The sequence below is a fragment of the Phyllostomus discolor genome, chromosome 8, assembly GCF_004126475.2.
Source record: "Phyllostomus discolor isolate MPI-MPIP mPhyDis1 chromosome 8, mPhyDis1.pri.v3, whole genome shotgun sequence".
NCBI lineage: Eukaryota > Metazoa > Chordata > Mammalia > Chiroptera > Phyllostomidae > Phyllostomus > Phyllostomus discolor.
In genome coordinates, this window is record NC_040910.2 from 103,426,675 (window position 1) to 103,439,717 (window position 13,043).

The window sequence follows — 13,043 nt, forward strand, 5'->3', positions numbered from 1 at the left end:
ACGTACACACAGGCAGCGGGATGGTTCTCTGTCCCAAGGCGCCTTACGAAGCGGCACACACCATCGACCGGCGCACTGAAGGTGGGAAGGACGTGTGTTCTTGCTCTAACACGGAGTAGCCCCTGAAGGAGGTCACTCTGGTCTTCCAGGGGGTGCAGGTTCTTCGGAAGTCCTGCTCCGGAGCCCGCAGGACAACTTCAGTGCCCCCTGTAGTTCCCAGCAGAGCCCCTCAGTCCCCCACCCGGGCACCACAGCAGGATACACTCCACAGTTTCGTGTTTATTTTCAGAAAGTGATGAAGACAAAGAAATATATCCAGGCATCATTCTCTGTATAATAAATAGCCACCCCATTCCAAAAATAAAAAAGGAAACAAGTGTGCGGGCACACGTCACCAAGCTGCCCCAGGGCCTTGCTTCTCAGATGTGCGCCACCCCTCATCCCCAGTCCCTCCCTTGGACCTGGCTGTCTCTGAGCAGCTCCAGCTGCCCAAAGTCACCTGGGTCCTCCCCCTGACCTCGGCCTGCTGACGGTTATAAAATTCGTGTCTCTTTATTTTCAGATCAGGGATTCACACACATGCAAACAGAAATGCTGCAAGTTCCTCTGCAGAGGAAGAGAACTGAACCTTCAATTCCCCACCCAAATCCTGCACCCGCCCCTCAGAACAGAGGGCGCTCCTTTGTGTCCGAGACCTTCTTGTTCCGTTTTCTCTTCTCCAGCTGCGGACCCGCAGCCGGAAGCAGCACCAGGTAAATGACTGTAGTTAGGGCACAGGCAAGGGCGGGAACACGCCTTTCGGGTTTCACCGTGGGCCAAGAAGCAGCCAGGAATCCTTTGGGGCCCCGCTCTTTCTCCGTCAGCTACAAAAGGAGAAGGGTCGGAGGGAGCTGGGGACTGCTCGGTCCTCAGTCTGTCTGTTGTCTCCGTTAGGTGACGTCCTCTCACCTAACGACACTGTTTCTGTTCCTTTTCCCGGAGTCACCTGCTCAGTTGGGAAAATAGTTATAAAACTGGCCTTCAGTGTCCTTATCGAAGGGAGAAGGGGCCCCAGCAGGGGAGGAGCTGTCGCCGCTGGAAGGATAGGGGGACACACGCCTCCTCTTAGAGTCTCCTTCGCCCAGCCCTGAGTCCCCAGACTCCGGCCGGATGGGGGTGATCTCAGTCCACAGCGAGGCGGAGCCCTGGTCCTCCAGCCCCCGAGCCTCTGAAGCACCGGGACCGGGTTCCATGGGCAGAGTCCGCATGGGGCGGAACCAGCTGGCTGGACCCATCTTGGGAGGGTACTGGGGGGGCACGGGCCAGCCAGCTCCAGGCGCCAGGACCTCCTGGCCTCTGTAGTAGGACATGGTGGGCGCAGGAGCCGAGGGCAGGAATGCGGGCTTCATGCTGACTGCGCGAAACTCGGCCTCGTAGCTGTGGTCCCGGGGGGCCCCCAGCCAGTACGGCTGGGGGACCACATCCTTGGCTTGGCCGGGAAGGTCAGGGTAGAAACGGTTGGGAACGGGATACTGGTTGGGTAGGAGCGGAGAGTAGTGGTCTCCCCCGAGCAGTTGACAGTTGGGTCCAGGCGGAGAGGGGACACTGGTGTCAACAGATGCATACATGCTAAAAAACATGGGAGGCAAGAAGACAGCATTCAAGAGCGTGCCGGCCACCAGTGAGCCTGCCTGTTGCACATCCCACCCTAGACCCTTCTTCCCTGGCCCGCCCCCTCTCCAGCACCCACCCCGCCTCCCGCAGCCTCAGGGCAGAGGAGGACGCGTACTGAGCACATCTGGGGTCCCACCCAGTCTCAGGAGGGGCCCAGAGGAGGCCTCTGCAAAGGTGGGTCAAAACCAGTAGCACTTACGATTCAAAGTTCTCCCGGAATCCTTTGGCAAAAGGGTTATTATCAATTTTTAGCTGAGTAATCTAGAGAGGAGGGAAAACAGGGTCCTGAGTCCTGAGTGTGGAGCTAGGAAACTTCCAAAATCCCTCCCAAGGGAGACTGGGGCCCCACTGTCCCCATCCTTCCCCTCCCTGGCTCAGGCCCACACTCGGTGCCAGGGCAGCCCTCACCTCGGCATTCTGGTAAGCCGTCACGGCAATGAACTGGGTTTCTTGGAAAGTAAAGGTGTGCGTGTTGGAAGCGTTGCAGGCCACCTCTGGCTCTCCGTCGTTCACCTCCACGATGTGCAGCCGGGGCTGGTACTTGTGGAGGGACTGGAGTACAATCATCTGAGAGAGAGCAGGAAGGATGTGAGGGTGGGGGGGAGGACCCCCACGCCCCCAATCTGAGCTCGTTGTGTCCAATCCCTTGCCCTGCCACCACACAACTTCTCCCCGGCCTTCCAACTCCAGCCCCCAGCTCCTTGGAGGCACCAGTTCTACCCTCTCGCCCCATTTCCTGTCCCCAGATGTCCACTGTGACCGAGGTATTAGCACAAACAGGGCTGTTCAGGGCAACCATTCCCTGGGATCACAGGTGCCCCCTCCACGCCCGGCATGGGGCCCGAGTGAGGGCAGCTGGGGATTGGTGGAGGAAGCCCCAGACCGGCTTGGCCTGTGTCGGCCTGAATGTGGCACCCGCCTGCCCTGAGATTCAGCTTCTTCCAATCTCATCTTCCCCTCGCGGTGGGTGGGGGGGAAACAGAGTTCGAGAGGAAGAACAGTGACCCCCAGAAAACACTATCAGCCTGCAGGACAGCCCTGCGGCCTCCGGACCGGGGCTGGGGGCGGGGCTAACCCTTGCTGGGGAGTCGCACCTGAGTCGCATTGTTGGAGGCCCCTTTGTTGTTTGTGAGCTTCAGTTTCCCGAACGACACTTCCTGGCGCATCCAGTGGGCTCCAGTGTTGGGGGAATCTGGGTGGACGTACGTGCGGTTTCCTGCGGACAATTAACCCTGTTTGGCACGCAGCCCCCGGGCCAGACCCGCAGTGATGTGGGCCTCCTTTGCCTGTCCTGAAAGGGATGTCAAAAAGGACGCGGGGGAACAACCAGACGAGGCCGGGCGAAGGGAGGCGTGGGCAGAGGACGGAGGAGAAGACAGGCCAGAGCAAAGCAGAAAAGAGATGGCAAACAGAACGGAAGCGAGAAGTGGGAGGAGCCGAGGTGGGATAGGATGGCAACGAGTGTGATGCGGCCCTGAATCCTAGGTGTCGTGTGCAGGGGTGTGGGGATTCCCTCTGGATCCACCAGGGGGCGCCCAGTCTTGGAGAAAGAGTGCCCACTCCCCCAAACGGGGTGCATACCTGGCATGCTGCCCTCCGCCTTTCCGCACTGCACCCACTTGCCGCTCTGATACCGCCAGTGGTGCTGGTCCACCAAGACCACGTCCACGAACATCCGGTAATGGCTGGTGGGCTCCAGCCCCGCCACAGTAAATGACAGGAATGGAAACATCCGTCTGGAGAGAACAAACAGACCAAGCAATATCCATCAGCCGCAGTCCCTCGGACGGCCACGCCGTGTGCAAAGGCCGTCCGTGGTGTACCGGAGTCAGCCTGCGCCCCTCCTGAGAGCCAACTGAAAATGTTCAGAAAGTTTGCCAGCCTTTTGTGAAACAGCCATAATTAAAAATTCAGTTATATAGCCCTGGCTGGTGTTGTTCACTGGATTGAGCATCGGGTTGCAAACCCAACGATCGCCGGTTCAATTCCCAGTCAGGGCACATGCCTGGGTTGCAGAGGGGGTCCCCAGCTAGGGATGTGCAAGAGGCAACTGATCGATGTATCCCTTGCACATCAATGTTTCCTCCCTCTCTTCCTCCCTCCCCCCTCTCTAAAAATAAGTAAAATTTTTTAAAAAATAAAAAATTAAGTTATACAAACTCACAACAAAATACATAAACCGAGGCAATAAAAACTCAAAATCATCACTTCCCAGATCTCCTATTATCTCTGCTGTTGACGTTGTTTATACCTATTGCCCCTGTGCATGGAAATACTAGGTGTGTGCACTACGCCACGGCTGTTCTCAACTCCGAGGTCAGTAATACCACGTGGGCAGCTTAAACTCAGCCACCGTAGGAGTACTTATATCATGGAAATCAGCAAACACTATGAATCTGAGCTTTAAAAAATGTTTCCCTTTCAGCCTTGGCTGGTATGACTCAGTGGACTGAGTGCCAGCCTGTGAACTGCAAAGTCACTGGTTCGATTCCCAGTCAGGACACATGCCTGAGTTGTGGGCCAGGTCCCCGGTGGAGGGCGTGCAAGAGGCAACTGATCGGTAGATGTTTCTCTCCCTCTCTTTCTCCCTCCCTTTCCCTCTCTCTAAAAATGAGTAAATAAAATCTTTTTAAAAAATGTTTTTCTTTCAGAGGGTCACTTGCTAGACATTAGCTGCATACCATGATCTGTAAAGTTGGTTTGCTTCCTAGGGGGGACCAAAGCCTCGGGCCAGTCCCTCACAGGCAGTTCCTACTAGATCCCCACGCCACAGCCCCCCGAGCCCTGATCTGGCCTCGGCCTGACACCCATTCTCTCCACGGTGGCTCTCACAGCGCTAACACTCTCCCAGCCTCACGGCACTCGTCCGCAGGCTCTGCCTGCTCTACCCCGTCGGGCCCATGGTCTGCAGGATGCCCTGGGCCTTCAGAGAAGTAGCTGGAGTCCTGGGGGGGGCCTTCCCATCTACCCGAAAGGGGACTCTACAGAGCACAGTGCTCCTGCTCGGAGCCCTGGCTCCCAGGGAGGCAGAGGACGCTGGTGTTGGGATGCTGCACCATTGCATGCGCCAGAGTAATAAATCCAGAGAAAGAAGCACTCCCGTACGTACCACAACCATGTCCGCCACCTTCACCAGCACCACCCCCATCACCACAGTCCTTACAACCATCGCCATCATTATGATGATCGCCGTTCTCATCATTACCACCCAATCACCACCATCACTACACCACCAGCTCTACCATAACCACAGCCATCAATTCCATATCACCATTACAACAGTATCTGGTCCGCCGCCGCCGCCATCACCTCCACCATCACCAACTCCATCACCACCATCAGTACAACCAGCACCTCAACCATCACCGCCACCATCAACTCCACTACCAACATCACTACAATTATGCCCCCCAGCATCACCGCCTTTACTACGACCACCACCTCTACCAGCACCAGTGCCGTCATCATCTCCAATGGCTCACCCTTTCTCTTCTAACACAGGCAGGAAGAACCGAGTGTTCAGGATGTCAGAGTTACCCGCATCACAATTACTTTCCATTCCCACACACTCCTCTCCTCCTCCTCCTACAAGAAGTTCCCTGGGACGGGAAGAAAGGCACTGGTCCATGAATCAGGAAACCTGGGGAAAAAGAGTCCCGGGCCCCGGGAACACTGTTGGGTGGTTCCTAGTCCCCAGAGGGGCCCAGGGAAACACCCTCGATAACCCTGGGAGATCTCCCAGGAGGCCATGACCACATTCCTGTCTCCCTCAGACTCTCCTGAGCTGAGAGCAAGAGACTTAACCGTCTTATGACCTTGGCCAAGTTCATTGTCACACCAAACCTCAGTTTCTTCTCCATCTTTGCTCTGACCATTGTTCAGATGTCCAAAAGATATGAAGCTCAGCTCACTCTCTCTCCCATCCCACCCCCCTCCCTCCTTCTTCCAGGCTGAGCTGTCGGAGTCCTCCGGCCGGGCTGAAGGGCCCTGGGGCAGGAGTCCAGAGTTCCAGTTCCAGGCCCTGGGCCCCAGGGACTTGGCAGGCCAGTCAACTTGAGAAATCAAAGGTTGGGGATGAGCAATCAAGGGTGGGAGGATATTTTTAACCCCGTCCTCCCGGCTCATCCTACCACAGTGGTCAGGCCACTCACACGTTTCCTACACGGTCACTAGGTTCCTCTCCAAGCTTGTGGCACTGAAGGGAGGGAAGGAAACATATTCATTGCACCTGTACGTATGCAGCAGCCAGTTCGCTGAGAGATAAAGTGTTATTTCTGCCCTGGCTGGTGTGGCTCCAGGACACTGAGTGCTGGCTTGCAAACCGAGGGGTCGCCGGTTCGATTCCCACTCAGGGCACACGCCTGGGTTATGTAGGCCGGGTCCCCAGTGGGGAGTGAGTACGCGAGAGGCAACCACACATTGATGTTTCTCTCCCTCTCTTTCTGCCTCCCTTCCCCTCTCTAAAAAGAAATAAATAAAATCTTTGAAAACAAAAAAAAATGTTATTTCCAATTTTATACTTGAAGGAAACGAGGCTTGAAGGGGTGTGGTGACAGCTCCTCGGTGGGAGAGCAGAGCACAGGCCGTGGTCTCCATCCGTCCGTCTCGCTCACCACTCGCAGCGGGAAATGGAGGACACACAGGAAGAGGATGGGCAAAGGGGAGAGGGGAAGGGCGGTCTCGATTTCACCCTAAAAGTCTAGAATCACCACCAGCTGGAATCCCAAAATAGCCTCAGATTTACATGACACTTTGCTGGGAAAGGACAGGGAGCAAAGATGGGTCTATGGGGCCAAACGGAGACCCCCAAAAAGACCAGTGACCATTCCGCTCTCAGAGGACAGGCTCCAAGCCCCCGAACTCCTCTGATGCCCTTAAAGACCACCCGGCCTTGAAATATTTGCAGGGCCATCGTAACCCTCCCCCATCCCGAACACCTCCGCCATGCTCCAGTTCACCACGGTTAGGTACAAATTTAAAAGGGGATGGTTTTTGTCAGTCGTGTTGGCAAAATGTTTCAAAATTGGTAATATCTCCAACGGGCCTGGGGGGAGAGGCGTCCCCACAGGCCCATTGGTTTTAGTTGGTCGTGTTGGCAAAGTGTTGCCAAAGTGTTTCAAAATCAGTAACATCTCCTACGGGCCAGGGGGGAGAGGCGTCCTCTCGTACACTACTGCTAGGGGTGTAAATCGGCAGCACATTTTGGGAGGGTTCTCCGGCCATGCCTTGTACCCATCAAAATGCAGAAAGTGTATTCTTTTTTTTTTTAGATTTTATTTATTTACTTTTAGAGAGGGAAGGGAGGGAGAAAGACAGAGAGAGAGAAACATCAATGTGCGGTTGCTGGGGGTCATGGCTTGCTACCCAGGCATGTGCCCTGGCTGGGAATCGAACCTGTGATGCTTTGGTTCACAGCCCGCGCTCAATCCACTGAGCTACGCCAGCTTGGGCTCAGAAAGTGTATTCTGCAACCAAGGGGTCTCCTCCTCCCACCAACTCAGACCCACTTCACAGGAATCAGACAGCCGCGAGCAAATGGCCGAACAGAAAGCAAGACTGTTTTCACCTGCCCCAAGAGAAACGAAGCCGGTCGGCCCAGGGGAGAGCAGCCTTAAAGGTAAAAGTACTTTGGAAAGATTTTTCAAGTTCTTGGAAGTGGGAACGTAGAGAAGGGGAAACCACAAGGGCTGCGAGGCCGGCGACGGAGGGCTGTGCGGGGCCGAGATTGGTGCATCCACCCCTCGCTCCCCACAGGCGCACACAGATGCAAATTGAGCTAGTTAACGAGAGACTTACCCAGAGTGATCTTAATTATAATAATCAACTAATCACACCCAAAAAAGTGGGGATTGCCAGCAATTAATGTACACCCACCCACACACACACACACACACACACACACACAGACATCAGCCTCTCTCTTCCTCTGCTGAGAATGTCTACCGTCAACTCTTACACGCTCGGCAACACACTCATAGCACAAGCACAGGGCCGCACAGAAACACACAACAAGTCTGGGTGGGCACCACCAGGCACCCCAAGTCTCCCCAAACGTGCGCACTTGAGCATCAAAGTCTCCGGTTAGCCAGTCCCTCAGTTTGTCCTCAATTTCCCCCTCCCAGCTGCACCTGAGCTGCCTGCACCAGTCTCTGAGCCGGGAAGCACCGCCTGCCCCCCGCCGGGTTCCTGCCCCGGGAGGAGGGCAAGCCCTGTGTCACTGGCCGGCACTCAGGGGTGGGAGGGAGAGGAAGGATCTGGGAGCAAGTGAGTCAGCTCAACGCAAAAGGCGGTGGGGCTGTGGGTGAGCCTGGGCTGGAAGGAGTTTTCAAAAAGGAAGAAGGCCGTGGGTGCTGTGGTGGTGACTGGCAGGTCACTGGAACCCACGGAGGGACAGGCCATCCTGCCAAGGCAGGGGGTCAGAAAGGTTGCTATTCTCTGAGCCCAGCCCTTGCCTCTCAGAAGGCAGCAGCAGAAGAAAATGGCCGCCCACCTCGTAGGTGCGGGGCTGGTGGGACGGAATTGGGGGTGCTGTGTCCCCCATCCCTGCCACCCCACCGTGGGGCTCCTGGGGCCTGATCCACGGGGAGGCATGAAAGGAAACGGTGAGGGGCCACTGTCCTCTTCCGACAGGGAGCCCGTGGCGTCCGGAGCAGTCCTTCTAGGTGGGCCCCAGCCGGAGGGTTAGAGAAAACACACACATTAGACGCTTGTGAAAAATTAGGGAAAGTGGACACTATTTAGGCATTTCTTTTTCGGGTTTGCTAATGGCATTGTGGTTATTTTTTAAAAACTCACTTTTAAGCCCTGGCTGGCGTAGCTCAGTGGATTGAGCGCGGGCTGGGAACCAAAGTGTCCCAGGTTCGATTCCCAGCCAGGGTACATGCCTGGGTTGCAGGCCAGGACCCCCAGCAACCGCACATTGAAGTTTCTCTGTCTCTCTCTCTCTATCTCCCTCCCTTCCCTCTCTAGAAATGAATAAATAAAATCTTTTAAAAAAAGTCACTTTTAGAGGTGCATAAAGAAATATTTAAGGATGCCATAGTACGGTGTCTAAGACCTACCTACTAACTAGTTCTCAACATCATCACCAACGCAGTCGCCGGCCAGAGGGGCGGCGGTGGAGGGCGCGAGGCTGAGGAGGAAACAGGACCGAGCGGGCGTCCACAGCTGCTGGGGCTGGAGCTGGGGCTGGGTGGGGGGGCGTTACGTCTTTCTCTTCACTGCGATGCACACTGTTGGCCTGGTGAGGGGCACCAACCCCCGTGCAGTTGAAAATTTACTTACGACCATTGACTCCCCCAACACTTAAGGACTAATGACCAGTAATCAAAGCTGAACAGATAACATAAAAAAACCTATTGACACATATATACTGTATCCTTATAATCAAGTAAGCTAGGGAGAAGAAAATGTTACGAGCCCTGGCTGGCGTGGCTCAGTGAACTGAGCACGGGCTATGAACCAAAGAGTTGCCAGTTCGATTCTCAGTCAAGGCACAGGCCTGGGTTTCAGGGCAGGTCCCCCCAGTGGGGGGGGGGGTGTGAGAGGCAACCACACACTGATGTTTCTCTCCCTCTCTTTCTCCCTCCCTTCCCCTCTGTCTAAAAATAAATAAATAAAACCTTTAAAAAAATAAATGTATCATAGTTTTAAAAAAGAAAATGTTACTAAGAAAATCATAAGGACGAGTTAGTGCATGTATAGCATTTATTGAAAAAAATAGAAAAAATAAAAATAAGTTACATTTTAAAAGTTATATTAATTAATTAATATAACATTATATTATAAAATATCTTTGATTCCAAAAAGAAAAAAAATAGGCATATAAGTGGACACGCTCAGTTCAAACCTGTATTGTTCAAAGGTCAACTGTACTGGAATTTTTCATCATGAAAAAAAGTGTGGCCTGAGGGAGGTGAGGCGGGGGCTGGGTGGAGGTGGGCAAAGGGGGAAATGTGGGCCCTGTTGTAATAGCGCATATAATAAAAAATAAAGATAAAAAGTGTATGGATCTAAATAGGAGACAACAAAATGTGTCAGGAGAGAATTATTTAGCAGGAACCTGAAGGAAAGGAGGAGGCCGTAGGGGCACAGAGAGGGGCCCACACTCAGAAAGGCAGCCCCCGAGACACCTCCCGAAACAGCCTGGGCAGACCCGCAGCCGGCCTGGCACCCCCCAGGCCCCTGCAGTTCTGGCTGATGCTCTGTCCACCCCATCTCTCGAGACTGCAGGGGCCAGGGCCTGGCGGCGGCTGGGGGAAGACCCAGGCCAGGCCCCAGGGTGCCAAGGCTTCCCCACCCCACAACAGGGTGGAGGCCCAAGTTCAGGTCTCCGTGTGACTGAATGTAAGCCGCTGACTGCCCCTGCGCCTCAGTGCCCTCAGCTGTACACTGAGGGGACCACTTGACCCACCCAGCGCACAGAGAAATAATGGAAGTGAAAGCGCTCTGAATGCATCAAGGCCTTCGGACACCGTGGGTACTGTTTTTACTCCGGCCACGGGAGAAACCCAGGCAGAAACCATCTGGGCCCTGGTGCCAGTTCTGCCGGTGACAGGTGTGCTGTGTAAACTTCGAAGAGTCCCTTACTGTCTCTGGGCCTGTTTCCTCATCTGCTCGGGGAGGGGCCTGGAGCAGATGTTTTGGGCCCCTCCAGTTCAGACACAACGGGACTAGGAGCCTGGGCTTTGCCAGGGTGTGCCCAGGACAGCCAGGGTCGGGAGAGCAGAGAGGAATTTCCAGAAGGCTTAGGAGATGAAGGTCGTGCCATCGAAGAAAACGCCAGCTTTCCTGGGTCTGTCCCAGGGAAAGAGGAACAGCTCAGCGACTTGAGCCGGTTGTGGCTGGTGGACAGGTAGGTCCCTCAACCCCCGGCCACCCACAGAAATGATCGGGAGGGAAGGATGTTCCAGCAACACCCAGAATGAACGCCAATCCCAGGCCCAGGGCGGCCTCTCTGCTCTTACGCCCCAAGCCCCATACTTGGTTTGGACTCTCAAACGCTTCCCAGGCCCACTGGTGATGCAGCCTCTCCACAGACAGGCCCTTGCCGGTCCCCTGCCCACGCGAGCCCCCTGAGAAAGGTGGGTGCTCACTCTCACAGCCAGACACAGGCAGGGACGGCTCAGCATCTTGCTTACTAAACAAATACCACACCAGTTGTGAGTTTCTCTTTCTTCCCCCCACTCAGGAGGCTCACTGTCTCCGGAAGCAGCACTCTCAGCCCCAAACCCTGCCTCTCATGCACTGAGCCCAGGGCGACCTAAGCCATGGGTCCTGCAGGCTGGACCAATGAATATGTGGACAGGGCTGTGGACAGGCTCTCAGGGGACAGACTTGGAAGGGTACAGACCATGGGACCGCCTGCCAGCTGGGACCATAGGTTAGCCTCACCTGCTCTGGGCCCAGGGGCATTTGGGCCCTCCTGCAGCAGCGTGTTCCTGGAAGGGATCTGTGCCCCCCTGCACACTCTACCAACCCCCAAACCACACACACACACACACACACACACACAGACACCAGACATATGATCTCAAAGTACTACCGGAAAGGAAACTTGGCGACTGTGTCTCCATGTCACCAAATCCTGGTCTTACCACCCCTCCCCAAGCTGACCTGCAAACAGCAGCAGCAGCAGCAAAGAGGCTGGGAGAGGTGGGCACCAGGGGCCCCGAAGATGAGGGCTGGGGTGGTGCCGGCTACCGTGCGAGTCTCTGCGCCCTCCCTCCATTTCCCCACACACCAGGACTGAAGGGTGTCCGGCACTGTCAGACCCACAGCACTAGCTCCCCGCCTGCTCACTGCGACCTCGACTCAGGGAGAGAGCAGGGCACACACACCGATTCTGGGTGAACCCCTAAACACCATTTCCCTGAACCGAGGTAAGTCGCATCGCACCCACTCTCCTGCATCTCCCTTTGAGTTCTGCTGGCTGGTGTCGTCTCCCGGGAGTAAACAACCCCCAGAACTTTTCGTTACCAGCCCCTCTCCATCCCTCGGCAGCCTAAACCAAAACAGCGAGGGGCATGGAGGAACTAGCAACGTCTAGACAGAAAAAGAGAGAGATAAGGGAAGAAAAAAAAAAAAACACCAAAAAACCACGCATCCGAGTTCCGGGCGGGCGGGACCGAGGCGAGCCGGTAGGCGCTGTGGCGCGCGCTTCACTTACCGTCCCTGCTTGGTGATGATCATCTCCGTCTGGTGCTGGTTGAACTTGGACCACAACAGGTGGTTGTTGAGCGCGACTCTCAGCTTCCCGGACACCTCCAGCCCGGCCGGCAGCGCATAGTCCTCGCGCGGCCCCGGGTAGAGCCCGGCGCGCGGGTCCGGGGCCGGGTAGCCGTCCCCGGGCTGGTGGTAGCCCTCGGCACCCGACGTCGGCGGGAAGGGCTCTCCGGGCCCGGGGAAGCCGGCGGCCTGCGGCCGGGGCGGGTAGGTGTAGGCTCCGAGGAAGCGACCCGGCGGGGCCGGCACCAGGGCGCCCCCGGCGTAGGGCGCCCCCAGGCTGGCGCCCGCGCGGCGCTCGGCGGCGTCCTGCACGCCTGGCTCCGGGTAGAAGTAGCGGTTCTGCGGGTCGGCGCCCTGCGCCTGGCCCTCGTCGCTCGCCGGCATCGGCTCGGTGCCCGTCAGCATGTCTCCGCAGCCCGGCTCCACGATGCCCATACGGGGCGGGCGGGCACCTTCCCGCGGCCGTCGAGGGCCGGCCCCCTCGCGCGGGGGCGGCCCAGAGGGTCTAGGGCTGGGGGGCGGGGGCCCCGGGGGCGGGGGCCCCACCGGAACCCGGGCTCGGACGCCTGGGTCCTGCGCCCGCGTTTGGCGGGCGCGCAGCAGCTCCTGGTCTCCCTCTCCAGCGGGCCACTGTCACTAGCGTCGCGGCGCCTTTGCTGTGGCTTTATGAAGCTCTCTGGATCCCCCATACACCCGCCACCTCGGCCCCGCCCCGCCTCACCCCGCCCCCTCGTGGCAAAACCTAGGCGGGCGGCTAGGACTGGAAGGCCCCCGCCGCGTAGACGAGAGAGTCCCCGCCACCCCTCATCCGCGCTTAAAGATTTTGCCTCCTGGGAGAGTCAGTCCCTCTACCTGAAACGCCAGCCTGTCCCTTCTCTGGACACTCATGGAAAGTCCAACCGCTTTTGAAGCCTCAGCTCAAGGCTCCCTCCTATGGGAAGCCCTCGGTGATGGCTCAGACGGGAATCGACTGGCCTTCTCGCCGCGCTCGCAGGCCCAGAGCTACTTCGACCGCGAATTTCATGGGTGCCCAGTGTGTCCAGGCTCTGCGCTCAGCGGCTTTGCGAGACGTGGGGGCGCTCCTTCTCCCAGCCCGAAGCCCAGCGGGCTGCGTCAGAGCCAGGCCTGGAACCTTGTGCCTTGGGGACTACATCTGACCACAG

General features: G+C 56.8%; 1 protein-coding gene across 1 annotated transcript; it reads right to left on the reverse strand.

Moving 5' to 3' along the window:
* Positions 1 to 386: 386 nt before the first annotated feature.
* On the reverse strand, positions 387 to 12,534 carry TBX21 (T-box transcription factor 21). Its single transcript, XM_028520566.2, has 6 exons — positions 11,822 to 12,534; positions 3,235 to 3,389; positions 2,748 to 2,869; positions 2,062 to 2,220; positions 1,853 to 1,914; positions 387 to 1,608 (listed from the first exon to the last, which is right to left on the reverse strand). The coding sequence occupies exons 1-6, from the start codon at positions 12,313 to 12,315 to the stop codon at positions 990 to 992; spliced, it is 1,611 nt and encodes a 536-aa protein (XP_028376367.1). The 5' UTR covers positions 12,316 to 12,534; the 3' UTR covers positions 387 to 989.
* Between the last annotated feature and the right edge of the window lie 509 nt (positions 12,535 to 13,043).